Source organism: Microcaecilia unicolor, chromosome 14 (assembly GCF_901765095.1).
Source record: "Microcaecilia unicolor chromosome 14, aMicUni1.1, whole genome shotgun sequence".
Lineage (NCBI taxonomy): Eukaryota > Metazoa > Chordata > Amphibia > Gymnophiona > Siphonopidae > Microcaecilia > Microcaecilia unicolor.
In genome coordinates, this window is record NC_044044.1 from 49,733,855 (window position 1) to 49,758,262 (window position 24,408).

Here is a 24,408-nt window from a genome sequence, read left to right on the forward strand (position 1 = left end):
GTTGACTTGGGTCTCAAGTGTGAGATTGCGATCAATGGTAACACCTAGTATTTTGAGACTATCAGAGATGGGGAGGGAATGATCTGAAGTGAATAACATAGTAACATAGTAGATGACGGCAGAAAAAGACCTGCATGGTCCATCCAGTCTGCCCAACAAGATAAACTCATATGTGCTACTTTTTGTGTATACCTTACCTTGATTTGTACCTGTCCTTTTCAGGGCACAGACCGTGTAAGTCTGCCCAGCACTATCCCCGCCTCCCAACCACCAACCCCGCCTCCCACCACCGGCTCTGGCACAGACCGTATAAGTCTGCCCAGCACTGTCCCCGCCTCCCGCCACCAGCTCTGCCACCCAATCTCGACTAAGCTCCTTAAGCTTAGGTTAATAAGGTTGTGGCTTTGTAGTTGTTGTGCTGGGATGAGAGGATAAGGCAATGCATTTTATCAGTGTTCAGCTTCAATTGAAATGAATTTGCCCATGAGTGCATGGTGTTCAATCCACGCTTGATGTCATTAGAGATTTCTGATAAATCATGTCTAAAAGGGATGTAGATTGTAACATCATCGGCATAGATGAATGGGTGGAGACCTTGAGTTGATACGGACTTGGCCAATGGGATCATTAGTATATTGACGAGTATTGGTGATAAAGGTGAACCTTGAGGAACTCCGCAGTCTGATTTCCATGTTGTTGATATATTTGTGTTAGATTTTACTTGGTATGACCTGGTAGTCAGAAAGCCTTTGAACCAGTCAAGTACATTTCCACCAATTCCAAAATGTTCTAGAAGTCGAAGAAGTTAACCATACCGAATGCACTCGACATGTCAAATTGGAGTAGTAGTATGCTTTTACCTAAGGCTATTTCACTCTTGAATTTGGACAGGAGAGTGACCAGCACAGTTTCGGTACTATGGGATGGGCGGAATCCAGATTGAGATTCATGCAATAGAGAGAACTTGTCCAATTAGTTAGTGGGAAGAAACAGTGTTTCCTCCAAAGCTGTTGACTGGCTGCATTTCTGCAAGTCAGGCTGTTCCTCTTCTGTGTTTCTTTTTTTTGGGGGGTGGGGGGGGGTGGGGAGGGTAAATGGGGACAGAGGCAGTTTCCTCCTGTCCCTTCATACCTCCAATACAATCAGAACGAGGACTGGGATCTGGCAGCATAAGCCTTCATTTGCAACTAGCAGGGAATTTTCCCTCTGCCAATCCTCAAATGGAACCTGCAATCATGGTCCCCTGAATCTGGCCACAAGGTGTCACCCTTAAATAATGCTAAAAATACAGGGATAAATCAAAAATATTAATACCAGAACCATAAACTATAACTCAAAAATGTTTGTTACTGGTAATACATTTATAGAACATGCAAAACTTTTATTCATACTGCTATAAACAATTGCATTTAAAATCCACTATCAAACTAAAGAGATGAGATGAGGAAACCTGATGCACTAAAGATAATCTCATAAATCAGGGCCCCTTTTACCAAGCTGTGTCAAAAGGGGTCCGGCACTGGTGTCAGCATGTATTTTACACGCACACCGAGGTCCCTTTGACCGCAGCTGGTAAAAGGGAAGTCTCACCTTCCGGCAGGAAATGGCCATGCGGCAAGTAAAGCACTTGCCACGCAGCCATTTCAGGGGGCAGCCCTTACCACCACGCGTTGAGGTGGCGGTAAGAGCTCCTGTGTTAACCCAGTGGTAACCGGACAGCATGTGGCACTGCCCAATTACCAGCATGTACATTCCGACGCTACAAAAATTCATTAATTTTTGTAGCGATGGAAATGACGGTATGCTAGGGGTGGGAAGTACCGCTGGGCTGCTGTGGTAGCCTGGTGGTACTTCCTGTATAGCGAGTGGTAAACCCACGTTGGGCTTACTGCCGCTTAGTAAAAGGAGCCCTCTTAAGACCTAACCACAGTCTATAACATCAATGTCACAGTCCACAAAAATGTTCCCAAATCTGTGAAGTTCAAACTGTTAGTGCTTCCAAATTCAATATCTTGAAGTAGCTTGAGACAAGCCAAAATATTATCATTTATTCAGAGATGTCCAAAAGCAAACCTTCTTGATCAGGGCTATATGGAAAAAGCCCATGAGGGATATCACCCCCTCCTTTTTCAAGCTCCGAAGATTAAAAGATTCACCAAATCTTCTGTTATCAGTATAAAATCCTCAGGTTAAAGTCTGTCCTCAGTATAGATCAATATTTCACCACTTGGCTTCCTTAGGAGGAACAGAGTTCACCGGGGATAAAGTAGGGAGTGGGACCCCAGCCAGATCAACCTTAATGGTCAAAAAACGCTGATTGACATTGCTGTTAAAGACTGTGCTTAGATCTTAAGAAATTGATTTATGAGATTATCTTTAGTGCACCAGATTCCCTCATTTCATCTCCTTAGTTCGATAGTGGATTTTAAATGCAGTTGTTTATGGCAGTATGAATAAAATATTCTATAAATGTATTACCAGTAACAACAATTTTTGACCCTTAAATAATGACCATGACGCCTTTCTTCCAATCATGGACCCTCTCTCTGACCACAAGGTGTCACCGTAAAACAATGCTCATGACCCTGGTATGTCAGGTTTCAGAAAAGGGCTCCTACTGAGCAGTGGGGGGGAGGGGGTTAGGAGAGGTCACCCCCCTTAATCCACCAGTGGTTTACGTACCCCCAGAAAGTGAAACTGGCAAGGGATACTTGGCTGTAATAGCTTTTGGGAAAAATAAATATTTATGGTTCTAAAATGGCTAAGATAGATTTTGCTCATACCTTTTTCAGTAGTAGCTCAAGGTGGATATTTCTCTGTCCCAGGAGGGCTCACAATCTAAGGTTGGACCTGAGGCAATGGAGTAATTTTCCAAGATCATAAGGGGCAGCAGTGGGATTTGAACCGGCCACCTCTGGATTGCAAGACTGGTGCTCTAACCACTAGGCCACTCCTCCACTGGCACTTATATTCTGGCACTTAGGGGCATAAAGTGCACAACCTTCAGACGTCCCAGCAATGAAAAACAAACTTTAACAGAATCATAATCCACTCAACCTCCGCATTCAATCCATATGGTTCAATAGCATTTAAAGACAAAATCCAACATTGCTCTTTATAAGTAAGTAGGGCTTCGATATCTGCACCTGCTGAAGAGATGTTTAAAATGATGCAACCACCATTATTTGGCTGTGGGTGAAGTATGAGCTGGTTGAGAGGTAAACTAGCCTTTTGCTTTCTTAAATTTTGTCAAGATTTTACATGCAAAGATATGATGAAAAAAAGACTGATGAAAAATGTATGTAGAAATTGATATCCCTTTGGACGATTTATGTGGGAATATATTCACTATTGACTGTTTCAAAAATATTATTTAACTATCCATGTATATGGTTAAAGATTATAAGAGATATATATATTTGGGACATTCTTTTGTGTGGATATTGTAATGTAGCATACTATGCATTTGTCACAGCCCCTGGTCGTGACCGGCAATTCTACTTACTGGTGGGGGACGTGGTCTGATGGCATCCCTTGCTGACTGGCAGAGGCTGCCACATGAGAGATATCTGGGCTGCATCGGCCCTGTCAGGGGTGGGGTTCTCTAGGGCATGGGCACGAGCCAAACGTGCAGCTTTGAGGACCACAACAGGAAGTCCTGCTGAGCCCAAAGTAGCTCTGCTTCCAGTTCAAGCGGTATTTCCTGGAGCTCCCCGCCCTCAGTTCTCGCCTTCACAACTGTTCAGCCTTGCTGCCCGTGGTTGCTGGCCTGTTCTGAATTCCAATCTTCAGCTGGTTCCTGAGTTCCATTCCACAGCTCTGTTCCTGAGTTCCAGTCTTCAGCTGTTTCATGAGTTCCAATCTTCAGCTGATTCCTGAGTTCCAGTCTTCAGCTGTTACATAAGAACATAAGAGTAGCCATACTGGGTCAGACCAAAGGTCCATCTAGCCCAGTATCCTGTTTCCAACAGTGGCCAAGCCAAGTCACAAGTACCTGGCAGAAAACCAAATTGTGGCAACATTCCATGCTACAAATCCCAGGGCAAGCAGTTGCTTCCCCGTGTCTGTCTCAATAACAGACTATGGACTTTTCCTCCAGGAAATTGCCCAAACCTTTTTAAACCCAGATACACTAACCACTGTTACCACATCCTCCGGTAAAGAGTTCCAGAGCTTAACTATTCGTTGAGTCAAAAAATATTTCCTTCTATTTGTTTTAAAAGTATTTCCATGTAACTTCCTCGCGTGTCCCCTAGTCTTTGTACTTTTGGAATGAGTAAAAACTCGATTCACTTCTACTCATTCTACGCCACTAAGGATTTTGTAGACCTCAATCATATCTCTCCTCATCCATCTCTTTTCCAAGCTGAAGAGCCCTAATCTCTTTAGCCTTTCCTCATACGAGAGGAGTTCCATCCCCTTTATTATTTTGGTCACTCTTCTTTGAACCTTTTCTAATTCCACCACATCTTTTTTTGAGATACGTTGACCAGAACTGAATGCAGTGCTCAAGGTGCAGTCGTACCATGGAGCGATGCAGAGGCATTATAGTATTTTCGGTCTTATTCACCATCCCTTTCCTAATAATTCCTAGCATCCTGTTTGCTTTTTTAGCCACCACCTCACACTGAGCAGAAAATTTCAACGTATTATCTACAACGACACCTAGAACTTTTTCAAGGTTGACCCTAGCATCAGGTAACTCTGATTTGGATTATACTTTCCAATGTGCATGAACTTGCATTTGTCCACATTAAATTTAATCTGCCATTTGGATGCCCAGTCTTCCAATTTCCTAAGGTCTTCCTGCAGTATTTCACTGTCCGCATGTGTTTTAACAACTTTGAATAGTTTTGTGTCATCTACAAATTTAATCATCTCACTCGTCGTTCCGATTTCCATATCATTTATAAATATGTTAAATAGCACCGGTCCCTGAGTTCCAGTCTTCAGCTGTTCCTAAGTCCCAGTCCGCAGCTGTGTTCCTGAGTTCCAGTCCGCATCTCTGTTCCCGAGTTCCAGTCTTCAGTATCTGATCCTGAGGTCCCGTCTGCTGCTCTTTTTCGAGTTGCAGTCTTCCACAGCTCGCTCCTGAGTCCCAGTCTCCTGCAGCTAGTTCCTGTGACCCGGTTCACCATTCCTCTGTCCCTGTCTCCTGATTCGTGGTTCTGGTGCCAGAGATCCAGTATCCAGTTCGGTCTGGTGGTGGCTTTGTCTGCCGTCCATGGAGTTCTCCCTGCTTCAGAGCCAACGACGGCCAAAGGGCTCACTATTTCGACGGACAGCCATACTCTGTATTGTTTTGAATATCTTTACTGCAGTAATTGTCTATTGCTTATGTTTGACTTATTCCTGCTGAACACCACCTTGAGGGAATTCCTTCAAAAAGGTGAAAAATAAATCCTAACAAATAAGTAAATGAAATGTTTATAATTATACTGAGGGACGGCAGTTTACCTCGGATGGGGCTTTCAAAATTGTCCTCACCATTCCTGTTGCTAATTCCCACCTGCACTGAAATATACGAACAGGATGAAAGAGAGAGACTGCAGCCTGGCTGCTTTCCACTAAATTAGCTCCGCAGTGGACAAGTCTTCGCCAAGGCTTCAACAACAAAAAGACATCCTTTGACCTATAAGCTGAGCAAACACTTTTGGAAGTCACAGAGGGAACATGTTTGTGTATGATCCCCCCAGCTCTTGTTTTCACAGTGTGACTCATTTCGTTGGATGGACACTTAAAAAAAAAAAGAAAGACAGAAATGTTTAGCATGCAGTGGAGATAAGTCTGTGCCCACTAGACTGCTACATCAAAAGGATAATCCAGGACATGATGACATGAAGAGAAAGGAAACCATGCTAACACCACTCAGTACCACACTATGGGGTCCTTTTACTAAGGCATGGTAGGCCTAACATTGGCCTACCACTCGGTCAAAGGGTACTACCACGGGACGGACTGAAGCATCCCGTGGTATTTTCCTGCTCAGCCTGTGCTAATCCCACACTGGAGAATATTTTTTCTTTTTCAGCGCAGGAGGTGTGCTTATGGGAGTAGACATATCTACGTTAATCATGTAGCACGGGCACATTACCTCCTAAACAGGTGGCGGTAAAGGTCCTGCTGTAATGACCACAAGCTAATGGGGAAATTATCACGTGACCATTACAAAAATAAAGGATGCGGACGTTTTACCGGCACACTAAAGGTGGCTGCAGAGCATGGTAAACCCACACGCTAAAGGTAGTGCGGGGCACTTTTTAGCCCTAATTCCACAGGAACCAGCATCTTCATAGGTGGCCTTTGCATGTTACACCGTATGAACTCCAGAAGGGGGCGCTTTTTGGAGCCCTGACAGTGTTAAAGTGATTATTAGCAGTGACTCTGTGAGACTGAAATAATCTCTATCTTGGTATGTGCAAAATTAAAACATTTGGAGAAATTACCCTAAGAAGAACCATGGATTGTCCTGGAGGATTCCCAGCCAGTCAGTTTTCAGGATATCCACAGGGAATATTCATGAGATACAGTTACATGTATTGTCTCCATTGCATACAAACTTATCTCATGTTCATTCATTGTGGATATCCTGAAAACCTAACCTGCTGGGAGTCCTCCAGAACAGATTTGGGACCCACTACTCCATGTTCATAGGGGTTGGCATCCCTGTACCTCTCAGATTATCAGATTATCACTGGGTGCGAGTTTGGCCATTAGGTGAGCTGTGTAAGGTGACAAGTCACATCTGCCAATTTTTCACAAGACCCAATGACAGCAAAACCTTTATTGTTTTACAATGGGCGCCCTACGTCTTGCACTGATACTGTACCAATCTTAGGAATTGGAGGGGGAGGAGAAGTGTTAGACCTCAGACAGTTTTACTGGCTGACCAACCTCTCCCCAACCCCCCACGTCTTTAAAACAGAAAACTTAATGAGTTGCATATGTGTTTCCATGTCAAGTGGTGTTTAAATGGCGACTCTGGTTGCATCAACTAAGGCCGGTGTTGGGCAGGCTTGTACAGTCTGAGTCCCGCATATAGCAATCTGGTTTAGGAAGTGCTTGAGAGAGCTTTGATGGAAACTTCAGTAATTTGGAGCGTGAGGACAGGTCCGGGCATATTTTTACAGTCTGTGTTCCAGAAATGACAAGATGGATTTGGATAGGCTAGAGTGGGCTTTGACGGCAACTCCAGCAGTTGGAACATAAGGACAGACTTATGGTCTATATTCCAGAAACACCAAAAAAAGACCATGATCAATCATATAATATCATTCTCGTTGTTTTAATCTTGAATTGATAATGAATATGACTGTGGGGCAGACTGGATGGACCATTCAGGTCTTTATCTGCCTTCACTTATTATGTTACTATACATCTAAGTCACTCTTCACCCTTACTATATTACACTGGTTTGTTGACTCCTCACAGCTCTGAATGTTGGTGTAGGCTTTCACAGAGATTTCTGAGGTCAGAATGATAATTCTTGGTTCACCTTTTCTGAATGATGCTAAATGATTCCATCTACTCCTCACTGGATAGATATCACTCAGTTGTCGTTGTCTCTTTAGATCTGTCTTCTGCCTTTGACTTGATAGACCATTCTCTGCTCTCTTACCATCTGAGTTGTATTGATATCAAGGAGCACAGTTCTCTCGTGGTTCTCTAGCTACTTGTCCAGCCGCACCTTTCAGTTCATTTTCAACCACGCCCAGCAACTTAGCAAGTCCGGCACGCACCATGTGCTACAAGCCCCCAAACAGTACTGACACACCCTTACACCCTCGATACAGAGGCCGTCAGAAGAGAGAAGCTGCCCTGTAGTATAAGCGTTCCCTTGCTGATGTGCAGTGATCATTACCTGGCTGAGATATCTCTGTTAGCAGACATTTGACTGTGAGTCAACTGCTTTACAAGTCATTTTGCATCAAAGATCAATAAACCCCTGACGCAGGCCTTTACTGCCGAAACACGTTACGTGTCGGGTTGTTTTTATTGATTTGAATAAAGACCTTGTTTGGGAAGACACCAACTGTGAGAGGACTCTTTTTTGGATCCACTGTTTTTGCTTCTCCTGTGGAGAGATCACCTTCTGTGGGTGTTTACACCCTTACTCTGCCCATTTTGTAAGGGAAGCCAGTGGAAGGGATGCAGTTTTCGTGCCCCAGCTTCCCTTGTGCCCTGTGTGGCCACACTGCACGCACATAGCTTGCTACGGCCCTTACTTCTTAATTTGATCTTAAATCTGGTGTACCACAGGGTTCCATCCTTTCCCCTGTACAGTCTTCTGTTATACTGACGAAATCCAGATACTTCTGCACGTTAACACATCTATCACAATCTATTTCTCTCCTTAATAATTGCCTGCAGCAAGTTTTCACTTGACTCAGATCCAACCTCCTCTTTCTATTTAAATGTGAATCCATATGTTTCCCCTCTCCACATTGCTCCCTCCCTCCTGCTCCATCTGTCGAGGACTAGCCCATTCCCTACAAAGATTCCATTAAGATTCTTGGTGTCATTTTTGACAACAAGTTTATATTTAAGCTTTAAATTAACTCAGTCATCTGGGCATAGGCGCCGACTCCATGGGTGCTGTGGGTGCTCGAGCACCTCCAATATTTCACCCACCGGAAGTTCGTTCCCTCCCTCCGTCCCTCCGAGTTCCAGGGTCGTCGTCCCTCCCTCCTTCCCTTCGAGTTCCAGGCCCCCTCCCTCTGAATTTTAAAAGTCATCTTGACTTACCTTGTCGGGGTTATGGCAGCAGGCAGCAGCGGTAAAAAGCATGCAGTTTTCCCTTCTCTCTCTCTCTCAGCTGTGGTCCCGCCCTTGCGGAAACAGGAAATGAGGGCAGGACCAGAGCTGAGAGAGAGAGAGAAGGGAAAACTGCACGCTTTTTACCGCCATAACCCCAACGAGGTAAGTCAGGATGACTTTTAAAATTCGAAGGGAGGGGGCCTGGAACTCAAAGGGAGGGAGGGAGGGTGGGAGGGACGACGACGACCCTGGAACTTGGAGGGAGGGGGACCCTGGAACTGGGAGGGAGGGAGTGGATGGGGGACCCTGTGGAACTGGGAGGGAGGGGGGACCCTGGAACTCGGAGGGAGGCGGAGGGGGGATGAGGGGGGGGACAGGGGAATGCACCACCTGTAAAAAAAAAAAAATTCAGCACCCCCAATCATTTTGAAAAGTTGGCTCCTATGCATCTGGGCCTCTTTTTTTTATCTCTCCATCATATCTGCTCACTGAAATCCTTCCTCCTAATGTCCTTCGTCCACTAACTCATACTCTGGTTATATCACACTTAGACTACTATAATTCTGTATTCTGGCTCCCCTACGCACTCTTTCAAGCATTTACAACTCACCCAATTACAGCTGTCAAACTGCTTCATAACGCACACCGCTTTGATCAAGTCATCCCTCTTCTCAAGTCTGAGCACTGTCTTCCTGTTACTGCATGTGCCATGTTCAAACTCCTTGTCATGGTTTAAAAAATCACATTTACTGTCTGCCCGTGGCAAAGCCATGGGTGGGCTGGGGCCCACCCACTTTGGGCTCAGCCCCATCAAAATCAGTGCTCCAATGGTGTGGCCGGCAGAGATCTTCAAACCCCACCAGCTCAAGACCTCCTCCCAGCAGAAGAAACACTTACAACCTTTGCAACCAGTGGCAGTGTCCCCAAGCTGTTGCCACCCCACCCCTTGCGCATGCTCATTTTGCCTGCATGCACAGAGACTAGCCATGTCAGTGGCTGGTGGATACTGTCACCGACTGCATAGGACGCAAGTGTTCCTTCTGCCAGGAGATCTTCACCTTGCAGGGCTTGCAAATCCCTGCCAGCTCAGGTATTTCTTTTGGTTTGGGGGGGGGGTCGAGATTTATTTGTTTATTTATTTGTTACATTTATATCCCACCTTTTCCCACTTATTAGTAAGGCGGACAGGGAAGAGAAGAATTTTCACCCAAAAATTAGCCATGCCACTGCTGTCCACTCCTGCTTACCTCAATAAGATTCTTCTTCAACAAGGCCTACAATGAAAACCTATAACCTCACTAAGTCCACTCAACTATGAACGCACACCTTCTATAGCTACCTTAACAACTGTCTTACTTCTTCCCTCTCCTCTTCCTTAATCACTACATACAGCTAACTGTATCTGATAACCAGCTATGACAATGTTATCAAAGCTATGTAAGCCACTATTGAGCCTGCAAATAGGTGGGGGAATGTGGGATACAAATGCAATAAATAAATAAATTCCCTACACTCCCTTCAGTTTCCTTCGCTCTGCTGATCAGAACCTTATTTCACTACAGCCACAGTCAGAACTCCACCTAACCTCTTCCCAGGATACTGCCTCATGCTACCTTGGTCCTAAATTATGGAACGAGCTCCCACGAGGAACCCACTCACCCTGTCTGCCTTCAAAAAGCTCCTCAAATCTCACCTCTTCTCCCAGTCCTTTGGCACAACTGCTGACTAACTTCTTTGTTTGTCTGCCCCCCTTTCTCCATCTTTCCCTTCTCCCTTTTTAACTTTGTGAACCACATTGAAGCCGAGTCCAGTTTCAAAATTTCTGGTTTTGGATTGGAATACTGTTATATTTCCAGGAAATAATTTTCATTTTAGTACTCCCATTAATTACATTTATACCTGAGTAATGCCATTTAATCTGTCCTGAGCAGAGGCAATTCCAGAGGTAAAGTCTGGATTTATGTATATACTTTTGGGTTTTCAAAAGGATGTACATACATTTTCGTGAAAGTTTTGCGCATACTATCTAGCTGATGGAAATGTGTGTGTGTTTGGTTTCAAAAAGAAGAGAATGGCGCACATCCTTGCAATATATCCAGCTGCAAACTATGCCAAAATATTTCACAGGACCCCACGGTCATTCACAAAGGAAAAATATTCAACATTAAGGAATCCTTCACATGTTCATCTTCCAGTGTGGTATATATCATTCAGTGTAAAAAAATGCAATGAAGGTTGCTACATTGGAGAAACAAGTCAGATGCTAAAGAAGAGATTTAATTTACATAGACACCATATGAAAAATGCTAGTACCGATAAGGATGTCACCCCTGTGGGGCAGCACTTTACAAAACCAGAACACTGTACCAGTGATTTCATGGTAAGAATCCTAAAAGGGAACTTGAAAAACAATACAGGAACGTAAGACCTTTGAAGTCAGAATGATTCAATATTTTGACAGGACTTAACAAAGATCTGGGTTTTCTAGCCCATTATAAACCATAAAATTGTACTGCTTTGTCACCCTCCTGTCTCCATGCATATCTCCCTGTCCCTCATCCACCCAACTCTTCCTGTCTCTCACCTATCCACCCCCATCCTGTTATACTGTCACTGAAATGCTTTGATGTTTCACTTATATATACTGTCATCTACCAACATTTGCTTATTTCTGATCTGACGAAGAAGGGCAACCTTCGAAAGCGAATCAAGAAATGTATTAAGTTATGTCCAATAAAAAAGGTATCATCTTATTTTCTTTTCCATGTTTTATTTCTATTGATTACCTTTAAAAGTGGACTAACATGGCTACCGCACCTCTCTACTTAAGTGGGTAATTTCCAAAGAGAAAGTATTCATTGCAGGAAAAGTTAGATGGGCTGTAACAACACTATCTTCCTTGTGGGCATTTACTTGGGCAGTGCAACTGACTATTGCAGGGGTAGATAACCACAGTCCTCAAGGGCCACAACCCAGGTGGATTTTCAAGATTTCCACAATGAATATGCGTGAGATCGTTTTGCATACAATAAAAGCAGTACATGCAAATTAATCTCACGCATATTCATTGTGGACAACCCAATTGGGTTGTGGCCCTCGAGGACCCTGGACTATCGACTCTGCCACGCCACTGCCTGAGTAGTGCCAGGGAAGTCTGGGGGTGCAATCTGGGAGGAGCTTGCAGTTAGTGGGTACTGGCCGTCTTCAGTGTCGGTGCCCACATAGCTAAGCGGAAGATGGTCCTATGTTTTCCTGAATGTCGTCTGGCACCTGCGTAACTTCCAGGTCACTACCTGGCCACAGATATCCAACATCAGTGCCCAGACATGGCCCAGCATTGAATATCTAGTCTTAAATATGCCAATGCTTGCAGCAGCTTAAAGACCACTGATGCTGTGGGCTGAATATCAACCAGTATGTTTGTGTCTGAGGCAATGGAGGGGTCAGTGACTTGCCCAGGAGCTCAAGAAGCCACAGTGGGATTTGAACCCTAGCTTAACCTGATTCTCCTCCACTAGTCCATGATTACCTGGGAGATTCAGTAGGTTTGAACCCTTTGGGCCATTTTTTAGATGGGTGGGGGGTGTCAGAAACAGCCCTCCGATCCAATCCAATCTGGCATTTGTATCCCGTTTTTTCAGTATGAGAATCAAAGTGGGTCACAAAATTAAAATCATCTAATAAGAAGCAAAGAGAATCAATTAAAATACTAGCCTGTAAAGATACTGGGAGAATGTTCCACATCCTGCTAGATTGATAACCAAATGAGCTTGTATGAAATCTTTTTGATAAGACTCCTTTAACTGTAAGGAAGCTCAAATTTAGTGTAGACCAAAATCAGGGAGTAGATCTGAAGGAAGGACTGGAGAATAATTGAATGTGAGAGCTTGTGCAAAGACCGTAGATAACTTTAAAAACCGCACATGCAGCCTTAAATTCTACACATGCGTCCACTGGCAACCTTCACAGTTGGCCCAGAAAGAAGGTTAAAAGCCCCAGCCGTAGCACAATGCAATGGTTAGCTATCTTTATGTGGCTGTAACCCCATTTTAACAGTAACAAACTACCACATGACAACCCCCCCCCCCTCAAGCCCTACCCTGCTGACTGTGCTGCTGTTCCCAGCCATTCAGTTTAGAATTGGAAAAGGTTCAAAGCAGAGTGACCAAAATGATAAAGGGGATGGAACTCCTCTGGTTTGAGGAAAGGTTAAAGAGGTTAGGGCTCTTCAGCTTGAAAAAGAGATGGAGGAGGGGAGATATGATTGAAGTCTACAAAATCCTGAATGGTGTAGTAGAAGTAAATCGATTTTTTTACTCGTTCCAAAAGAACAAAGACTAGGGGACACTCAAGGATGTTGTGGAAATATTATTAAAACAAATAGGAGGAAATATTGTTTCACTCAACAAACAGTTAAGCTCTGGAACTGTTTGCCGGAGGATGTGGTAACAGTGGTTAGCATATCTGGGTTTAAAAAAGGTTTGGACAAATTTCTGGAGGAAAAGTCCATAGTTTGCTATTGAGACAGACATGGGAAGCAACTGCTTGCCCTGGGATTTGTAGTATGGAGTGTTGCTACAATTTAGGTTTCTGCCAGGTTCTTGTGACCTGGCTTGGCCACTGTTTGGAAAACAGGATACTGGGCTAGATAGAACATTGGTCTGACCCAGTTTGGCTATTCTTATGTTCTTATGAAAAGCTGCTGTACTCCCCATTTCCCATGCAACTCGTGCAGGATTGATGAGAGGTGTGTACTAATGACTGTTTTTTAAATACCCCCCTCCCCAGTTGTGACTCCAAATGCTGATTTTGTGACTCTAATTAGGATCCCGACCCACAGTTTTGGAAGCGCTGGTATAATGGTGGCAATAGAAGTCAGGGTACACACAATACCAGGTTCTGAAGGAGCTGTAGGTTCTCTGGGCCTACGTACGGAGGTATCACTGAGTTACAGAGAGGAGGATGTGGGAGTAAAAGTGACAGGGAAATAAGGGATGGAAGGGAAATGGAAGAGGAAACTCCCCCTCCCCCTCACCCCCAGTAGCTGCAACTAAAACTGAGGCTAAAGGAGCTGGATGAAGCCACAGGCTCAGAATTTCTCAATATTTGTCTTATCTTAAAAATAATGGTGCTTTCTTGAGAGGCAAGACATCCAAATGGAAGAAGAACATATGTGGAATTCATTTGTTTCAAACAAAATTTGCCAAAAATATATACTTCAGTCAAGCTGTTTTCTATGAAGATCCTATAATAGGGAACCTTCTGGCAAAATGGGGAGGGGCAGACAAAACTTCACCCATTTCACCAACCTGCCAATGGCTTCCTTTTTTATTTCTCTATTTTGAACTGGCAAACTGCAGCAGAATTAGCAAATGTTGCTATTCAATGCCTTTCAGGTGAGAATTCTCTCGTTAGTGTCTTCGACAAATAGTTTTACACAGCATGGATAGTTTCGAGACTCAGAGCAATATGTTAGAAACGGCATTTCTAGGCTTTTCTGGGACAATCATTCAGGAGGACATGGTGATTTCTAATTCAAGATAGAACATCTGGGTTTGTTCCCAGACCTGGCTCCTGCTCTTCAGTTTACGGGTGCAGCACCCCCCCCCCCTCCCAAATGGGAATCCCAGCCATTGCTACTACTACTATTACTTTTCATTTCTATAGCGCCACTAGACGTACGCAGCGCTGTACACTTGAACATGGAGAGACAGTCCCTGCTCGACAGAGCTTACAATCTAATCAGGACAGACAGGACAAATAAGGGAAAAGGACAAAGAGTAGCAAGATTCCGGAATCCCAAAGAGTAGCAAGATTCTATGCAGAATCCCAAAGAGTAGCAACATTCCGGAATCCCAAAGACTACTACTACTACTACTTATCATTTCTATAGCGCTACTAGACGTACGCAGCGCTGTACACTTGAACATGGAGAGACAGTCCCTGTTCGACACAGCTTACAATCTAATCAGGACAGACAAACAGGACAAATAAGGGAAAAGGACAAAGAGTAGCAAGATTCCGTGCAGAATCTCAAAGAGTAGCAAGATTCCGGAATCCCACTGTAGCAACATTCTGTGCAGAATCCCAAACAGCAGGAAGATTCCGGAATCCCAAAGACTTCTACTACTATTTATCATTTCTATAGCACTTTTAGACGTACGCAGCGCTGTACACTTAAACATGAAGAGACAGTCCCTGTTCGACAGAGCTTACAATCTAATTAGGTCAGACAAACAGGACAAATAAGCGATAAGGGAATATTAAAGCGAGGATGATAAAATAAGGGTACTGAACAAGTGAGTAAGGGTTAGGAGTTAAAAGCAGCATCAAAAAGGTGAGCTTTTAGCTTAGATTGCTCCGAAACTTGAGTTTTCAAGCAACAACTACTAGCTGGTTCAAGTATGCTATTGTGCCAGGTTCCAGAGAGAGCTGTGGTCACCTGTATCTCTCAGATAGTCAACTATCCCACCCCCAAAATTGCTAAGGGGCTCTTTTCTTAAAGGGTTGGCATGCAACAATAGGCTTGCCTTGTGGCTACCTTAGCAGCCCAGAGGTAATTCTGCCTCCAGCATGTGCCATTTTCATTGCTACCAAAATTCATTTCAACCAGGTTAGCGTGGAAGCTTTTACCGCCACCTCAATGGATTGCGGTAAGTGCTGCCCCCCCCCCCCAAAACGGGCCTCGGCGTGTGACAAAAACATGCACTGCCACTAGTGCAGGGCCCCTTTTATGGCAGCTTTGTAAAAAAGACCCTAAGAGAGGGGTAAAGGAAAATATAAAAACTTCCCATTTGGCTACAAATGAAGTCTTACAGTGCCACAAGCGTCAGAAACAGAGAAAATGATTGTATTTATTTATGTATTGCATTTGTATCCCACATTTTCTCACCTATTTGCAGGCTCAATGTGGCTTACAGAGATCTGTTATGGCATCGCCATTCTAGGATATCAGATACAATTGGTGATACAAAGAGATTAGGATGGGAAAGAAGATCTAAGAAAACAGATATAGAAAGATGACTTTCAAACTGGGGTTGATTGGTGAGGTAGTATAGTTAAGCTATGGGTCCTCTTGTTGAAGAGATACGTCTTCAGGGATTAACGAAATTTAGATATTTCGTCGATTGTTTTCAGGTCAGTTGGTAGTGCGTTCCACAACTGCGTACTCATGTAAGAGAAGGAAGTCGCATGTATAAGCTTGTATTTTAGTCCTTTACAGCCGGGGAAGTGTAGATTAAGAAATTTTCGGGATGATCTTTTGGCATTTCTGGGAGGCAGGTCCACAAGGTTTAGCATGCAGGTAAAAACCAACCTGACCTAATCAGTCTGCCCATCATACATCTACTAATCTCTACTATGCATTCCTCTCCCTCAGAGATCCTCTGTGCTTGCCCCATGCTTTCTTGAATTGAGATACAGTTTTCATCTCCACCACCTCCACCGGGAGGCTGTTCCAGGCATCCACCACCCTTTCTGTGAAGAAATATTTCCTTAGATTACTCCTATCCCCTTTCACTGTCATCCTACACCCCCTCATTCCAGGGCTTCCATTAACTTAAAGAGCAGAAGAAAATCGCTGGACAAGAAAAATATGTGTATTGTTCAAGAACTCTCTGTGAAAATTGTTAAGCTGTAGCTCTCAGGGATCCCTGGGAGCAACTTTGGCCCAATATTCTAAAGCATGTGGGCAAGACGTGGGATCACCTTCGGTTGTGTTGCATGTGATGTCATCTGTGATCTCATCAAGGCCTATATAAGTTTCTCTGATTTCTGATGTTCTTGTTTCAGCAGCATGGCTGCTCCCTGGGGTATGGCAAAATTTTGTGGGGTGCTGATTAAACAATTTGAAAAGGATAAGACCTGGCCACAGCATTTTAATTTCACGCAAGTTCCAGCTTCTTACCATGTTATTGCAGCTGAATGAGATCTATTAACTGGAAAGCTCTTGTATTACATTCTGTTACATCAACCTGCGTCAGATATACATGTAACAACGCAGAGAGGGTTCAAAGCACAGAACAAAGTTCAAAGCATAAAAAAGTAGCAAGAGCCTTCAAAAACGGAGCAAGTCCTTTTATTCCACAGCGTAGATCAATGCTGTACATCAGTGACTCAATCTTGTATATCAGTGACCCAACACGGGCCGTGTTTCGGTGCACAGCGCCTGCGTCGGGGGTCATTTGACATCAACAGTCCAATATAAGCTTGCCCTGTGTCTCAGCTGAGGACAAAAATTAGGAACCTTGTCCAAACGCTGTATAGAAATCCCAACTTGGCGTATCCATACATACATGTAGTCATCCCCTTACAATAGCATGGACAAGACATGTTTTAAGTGACATTACGTTATTATTAATATTTACAGAAGGATTCCACTCCAGAGCATACAACAGGTGGAATATGAGAGTAGAAGGAAAACCTCTGCTACAGTGTTATATTGTATGAGATCAGATGTACTAAGGGGTTTCTCCCATTTTGTATCTTTCTGGAAAATGCTTGCTACATTTGGGTACACGGTGAGCAAGATCAAATCTATGCAACAATCTTATATATGATAAATATTTATTTATTTATTTATTTATTTACTTATTTGTTGCATTTGTACCCCATATTTTCCAATCTATTTGCAGGCTCAATGTGGCTTGCATAGTACCGTCAAATATGGACCACCACTGAGGTCCAGAAAAGAAAATATTGACCGGCTTTGAGCAGGGTGTTATATTTTCCACTGGAAGATGAAACCAACTGTCTCTCTATATTTACCGACTGAGTTTATTTTTTAAAAGACTTCAAATAAAGAGGTTCAATGATGTCGTCGGGTGGAAAGCTGGTCAGGTGGGGTCTCCATGCTTTGAGAACTTTTCAGGTTTCTTACCTATTGATGAATACAAATATAACGATGTATAGATATAGATCAGATGTATCTTTACAAATTCCGAGTACAAAATATTTTTGTTCTTTGGTCTTCCCTGGTTGTATTTCTTCCAGCTCAGTTGTAACTGCATCTTTCCCACACCCACAGTCTTGTAGAGTTGCTGCAGTGACCACTATGGGCCAGAGGACACGATGCTTGGTGTCCTTCAGAATCTGACAACCATGAGTCCCTAATTTGAGTGTCATTCCCTTCAATTGCCACAATATCTACCCCAATCCTGTTTGGAGCTGTGAATGTTGCCTTTGCTGTACCCCCCCCCCCCCCAAACTCAGCTGACTCAGGAAGTTGGAAGTCTTGTCCTGGCAGTTGAATGAGGAACCATCTATGGGGGGGGGGGGCTATAAAGGACTTATCATCTGAGCCACCCTATATTTCAGTTTTGATATGAGCTACAGCCTAAGAACCAGCTAAGCCAGGGTTCAAATCCCACTGCAGCTCCTTGTGAATTTGGGCAAGTCACTTAACCCTCAACGGCTTTAAGTACAAACTCAGAAACAAAAAAATATCCACTGTACCTGAATGTACACCACTTGCAGGCAGCATATAAGACACTAGCTAAAAAATTCAAACAATTCGAAAAGCGCTGTCAATTCTGATAAAAGCTGTACTTTGATAAATCATTGGGTTTATTGGATCAGACTTGTAAAGCACAAGTTTAATTTATTTATTTATTTATGGGTTGCTTATATCCCACATTTTCCCACTTATGCAGGCGCAATGCGGCTTACAGAAAGTTAAGTAAAAATTACAAAGTTAAAAGCGTAGAAAAGTATGCAAGAAGCAAAAAGGGGGAGGAGAATCTAACAGTGTGAGCTAGGCAGGGTAAGGGACAAGGGGGTGCATCAATCAACAGCGGAAATTAGGGAGTAAGTCTTGGCAAAAGATCCTAAAAATGACCTGTTATATGTTTCTCCCCTACTTGAGCAATAAATCTCCCACTAGAAAGGAAATCTATCAAATGGCCCAGGCGGTAACCTGTAGACCACTCATGCAAGTTAAGCAGGTCCACAGAATGAGAACATCCTTTCAGTGCACATGGGCTGCTGTGTGGCTCTCTGCAGCCCCTGGGGGGTGTTGTTTACCTCCAAAGACTCAGAAATAGAAACCCTAAATATACCCTGTCTTCAACGAAGCGTAGATGCCGACCAAAGGTACTGACAGAGAGTGTTGAATGTTAATTATATACCGAGCATGATTTAAAGTCAATTGCTGGAAAACGGGAAGAACCAACATCTCCATAAAAAAAAAGCTGAAAGCAGGAAATATTACGTTAAAATCTGCAATAGAAAAAGCATTTTTCTAATCATCAAATGCTGAACATTTTGAAATGACTGCACAGCTTAACTTTCTTGTAAAAAAAAAGCATTTAGCAATGTTTAAAATAAACTTATTAAACACCATAGACCAACTGTCTTTTGTTTTGTGATATTGCCTGAGTGAGATATATTCCCAACCCTACTGGTGATACAATTATTTGGAAGCCAGATTTGCACCCCCCCCCCAAAAAGATCTAAATTCCAAGGAAATACTGTTTACTGTGTCTCAAGTCCATGGTACTCACCCCTCTGCCCATCTTGAGCTGACTGCAGCAGGGGAAAAGCAGGAGAGAGGGCACCCGGCACTGCTCAGAAAGAACGAGCTATTCTCCTTTGAAAAGAAATACAAACAAGTAGATGAATTAGTTCTGTAAATAGATTCTCCCTTCTCTCTCTCTCTTCTTCCCAGGAAAGAAGCACTTGTTGAGAGAAGGGTTACTATGGGCAGGATGACTCCTCCCTCTCCTCTCCCCACTGCCCTCCTACTAACCCCTCTCTTCCAATACCAGCTGGGAAAGCTGGGACTCAGCTGGCAGACCATCCTTTTGTGGAAAGCAGGGCTGGTGAAATGATCCTTCTGCATGCCTTCTACCCCTTCTCGCTCTCTTCACTTGAATTCAAGAAAATTTGCTTGCATGCCTCAGACACGTGTGGCTAAGATGTAGCATCCCAATTAGGGGTCCTTTTTCTAAGCGGCGCTAAAAAGTGGTCAGCGCTATCCCTAGCGCAGGTCTTTCCCACACACTGAGGACACTTTTCCTTTTAATGGCCATGCAATAATTTCCCCATTAGCGTGTGGCCATTAGCATAAGTACATAAGTATTGCCAGAATGGGACAGACCGAAGGTCCATGAAGCCCAGCATCCTGTTTCCAACAGTGACCAATCCAGGTCACAAATACCTGGCAAGATCCCAAAACAGTACAATACATTTTATGCTGCTTATCTTAGAAATAAGCAGTGGATTTTCACCAAGTCATTTTAATAATAGCTTATTGACTTTTCTTTTAGGAAGCTAGCCAAACCTTTTTTTTAAACCCCGCTAAGCTAACTGCTTTTGCTACATTCTCTGACAACAAATTCTAGAGTTTAATTACACATTGAGTGAAGAAACATTTTCTCCGATTCTTTTAAATTTACTAGTTTGTAGCTTCATTGCATACTCCCTAGTCCTAGTATTTTTGGAAAGAGTAAACAAGCGATTCATGTCTACCCATTCCATTCCACTCGTTATTTTATAGACTTCTATCATATCTCCCCTCAGTCATCTTTTCTCCAAGCTGAAGAGCCCTAGCAGCTTTATCCTTTCCTCATAGGGAAGTCATCCAATCCCCTCATTTTCATCGCCTTTCTCTGTACCTTTTCTAGTTCCATTATATCTTTTTTGAGATGCGGTGACCAGAATTGCACACAATATTCGAGATGTGGTCGCACCATGGAGCGACACAAAGGCATTATAATGTCCTAATTTTTGTTTTCCATTCCTAACATTCTATTTGCTTTTTCAGCCGCTGCCGCACACTGAGCAGAGGGTTTCAACATATCATCAACGATGACACCTAGATCCCTTTCCTGGTCGATGACTCCTAATGTGGAACCTTTCATTACGTAGCTATAGTTCAGGTTCCTCTTTCCCACATGCATCACTTTGCACTTGCTCACATTAAACGCCATCTGCCATTTGGATGCCCAGTCACCCAGTCTCGTAAGGTCCTCTTGTAATTTTTCACAATCCTCTTGCGATTTAACAACTTTAAGGGGGTCTTTTATTAAGGCGCGCTCGCATTTTTAGCATACGCTAAAAACAGGTGTGCGCTAAACGCTAAAGACGACCATAGGAATACATTGGTGTCTCTAGCATTTAGCACGCGCCTCTTTTAGCGCACACTAAAAATGCCAGTGCGCCTTAGTAAAAGACCCCCTAAATAACTTTGTATCATCCGCAAATTTAATTAGCTCGCTAGTTACTCCCATCTCTAGGTCATTTATAAATATGTTAAAAAGCAGCGGTCCCAGCACAGACCCCTGGGGAACCCCACTAACTACCCTTCTCCATCGAGAATACTGACCATTTAACCCTACTCTCTGTTTTCTATCTTTTAACCAGTTTTTAATCCACGCTAGGAAGTTACCTCCTATCCCTCTAGCACATGAGCCCTTTCTGCCACCCACCGACCGAGATGATAGAATTCCCCTTTATCCTTTTAAACAAGCCATGCTTAAAAACAGTGAAATAAAATTAGAGAGCAGAGAAAGAAGACTCACAGGTTCTAGTTCGTACCGGGTCAGATTTATTTGTTTAGATTTTACTCACACGTTGTTCGGTAGTAGCTCAAGGTGAGTTACATTCAGGTACACTGGGTATTTCTCTGCCCCTGGAGGGCTCACAATCTAAGGGGTCCTTTTACTAAGCTGCGGGGAGAAGGGCCCTGCGGTAGCAGCGGGGGCCATATTTCCTGCGTGCCAGGGCTCTTTTTATCGCAGCTGCTAAAAGGCCCCCCCATCAAAATGGCCATGTATTAAGCTAACTCTTACCGCGTGGCCATGCGGCAGGAGCATTTACTGCCACCCATTGAGGTGGCGGTAAGGGCTCCCACGGTAAACCCGGCGGTGACCAGGAAGTGCACAGCGATGCCCGATTACCGCCAGGTTAGTATCGTGCTTCAGAGAACAAAATGTCTGGAGCGCTGGAAACGGTGCACGTTCCATCCAGAACTACCGCTGGCAGCTGCATTGGTCTAGCAGATTAGTGAACAGTAAGCCTGCATTGGGCTCTCTGCCGCTTTGTAAAAGACCCCCTAAGTTAGTACCTGAGGCAATGGAGGTTAAGTGACTTGCCCAAGATCACAAGGAGCAGCAGTGGCCGCTCTTCCTCTCCACTTTATTTCTTATCTGATGGCAGAATACAGGTGCTGTTTTCTTCAGGATTAGACAGGGTTTTTTCTTCTCATTCTTTTCTGGGACATCTTTGATTTTCTTTATCAGCTTTGAGATTGTGTATTTCTTTTATCCTTGTACTTTGCATAGTATAAAGGTTATTTTTAACAGGTCACCTAGGTGGGGAAACTGTGTAGCCGTCTATTTGAGGCTACTTTACAGACAACATAAATACTTTGTAAAATATTCTATGAATATTCGCACAATTGTGGGTAAAGTGCACCTGGAGCTGGGGGGGGGGGGGGGCATCGCAGCATTTAAGTGTGGGCCTGTGCTTAAAAGTACTGAGGGGAAGATGTACAAAGCTTATCGTGGTTGCAACGTTCGCTTTAGACCAGTTGGAGCCGGTCTAAAGCAAATGTTATGTAGCGTCTAAATGCACAAAGGGGTTTTGCCTGGCTTTAACCGTTTGCCATAGGAGCAGTGCCGTACTGAGGGCTAATGGCACCTGGGGTGGGTCGCCGCTGCGTACCCCCTCCCGGGTGCAGCACGGCGTGACCCCCCCCCTCTGCGGCGCACCCCCCCCCCCCCGGAGCGCAACCCCCCCCCCCCCCGGACCACATTCTTACCTGCGAGAGGGCCGATCCGCCCCGAGTGCACGTCACTCGGAGCTGCGTCGGCCCCGCAGGTTACTTCCTGTTCCGGGGCAGAGAGAGCAGGGAACCAGCGGGGCCGGCACCCCCCGAGCACGTGCACCCGGGGCGGACCGCCCCTCCCAGCCCCCCCTTAATACACCACTGTGTAGGAGCTACCGAGAATCCTTTGCCAATGTATTACAAGGAACAGTATTATGAGATGCATAGAAAGGAGTGCCTATCTTTAACATGCTAGATTTTACGACAAGTCTGCTTCTCACAGGTCTCCCACTTAGCCATCTCTCTCCTCTTCAATCTGTTCAAAATTCTGCTGCACGACCAATATTCCGCCAGTGTCGTTATGTTCATATTAGCCCTCTCCTCAAGTCACTTCACTGTCTTCCTATCCGTTTCCACATACAGTTCAAACTCCTCTTATTGGCCTATAAGTGCATTCACTCTGCAGCTCCTCAGTACCTTTCCACTCTCATCTCTCCCTACATTCCTCCCCGGGAACTCCGTTCACTGGGTAAATCTCTCTTATCTGCACCCTTCTCCTCCACTGCTAACTCCAGACTCCGTTCCTTTTATCTTGCTGCACAATATGCCTGGAATAGACTTCCTGAGCAGGTACGTCAACTCCATTTCTGGCCGTCTTCAAATCTAAGCTAAAAGCCCACCTTTTTGATGTTGCTTTTAACTCCTAACCCTTATTCACTTGTTCAGAACCCTTATTTTATCATCCTCACTTTAATATTCCCTTTTCCCTTATTTGTCCTGTTTGTCTTGCCTAATTAGATTGTAAGCTCTGTCGAGCAGGGACTGTCTCTTCATGTTCAAGTGTACAGTGCTGCGTACATCTATTAGCGCTTTAGAGATGGTAAGTAGTAGTAGTAGTCTTTGGGATTCCGGAATGTTGCTACTCTTTAGGATTCTACACAGAATTTTGCTACTCTTTGGGATTCCGGAATCTTGCTACTCTTTGTCCTTTTCTATTATTTGTCCTGTTTGTCTGTCCTGATTAGATTGTAAGCTCTGTCGAGCAGGGACTGTCTCTTCATGTTCAAGTGTACAGCGCTGCGTACGTCTAGTAGCGCTTTAGAAATGAAAAGTAGTAGTAGTAGTGAATAAAGTTGTACTATACCAAGCATCGTCTAGTTTCCATTCTGTTTCAACTTTGCTGTGCTGTTTGTGCCCCATAATCACTTTTCCAGATCCAAGCACAAGGTGAATTATAGTCAGATACATAAGGGGAATGTTTCTGTTTCTCTGACTCACCAATTCTGTAATATACAAGACACTTTACAGGACTTTATTGGCCCCAAGTGAACAACTGTTGCCGAAGTGTCCCCAAATAAGTATATGAAATATTTCTGTAAAATATTTTTATTTTCTTTCTCATCTCCCGCTTTCCTCTTGGTTTTCACATTCCTGATCTTTCTCTCTGTCTCTTCCTCTCTCTGGTTCTCCTACTTTCTCTCTTTCTCTGTCCCCTTGGAGCAAAGAAACTGTTCTGTTTAAAAAAATTGGAATACAAGCCGGCCAATATTCAGCCCGCAGGAAGTAGGCCGGCTAAGTACTGTGATTGGAGCTGAGCTCGGATATTCAATGCCGGGCCTTTCCAGGGACCGGCATTGAATATCCAGGGTGTTTTTTTTGGCCGGCTCAAGCTAAGGGGTCCTTTTACTAAGGAGTGCTGAAAAATGGCCTGTGCTGTTGTACGCATGTGTGTTGGACGCGAGCAGGTCCATTTTTCAGCGTGCCTGCAAAAAAGGCCCTTTTTTTTGGTGGACGTGCTGCAAAATAAAAATTGGCGCACGTCCATTTTGGGTCTGAGACCTTACTGCCACCAATTGACTTAGTGGTAAGGTCTCACTCGTTAACTG

General features: G+C 44.0%; 1 protein-coding gene across 1 annotated transcript in view; it reads right to left on the bottom strand.

The window, feature by feature from the left end:
- LOC115457615 (sodium/potassium-transporting ATPase subunit alpha-2) overlaps window positions 1-19,423 on the bottom strand; it is a 116,106-nt gene extending 96,683 nt beyond the window's left edge. The window contains exon 1 of the mRNA XM_030187105.1: window positions 19,257-19,423. Within this exon, the coding sequence (XP_030042965.1) occupies window positions 19,257-19,268 (12 nt within the window). The 5' untranslated portion in view covers window positions 19,269-19,423. The remainder of the gene's footprint in view (window positions 1-19,256) is intronic.
- Window positions 19,424-24,408: the final 4,985 nt, after the last annotated feature.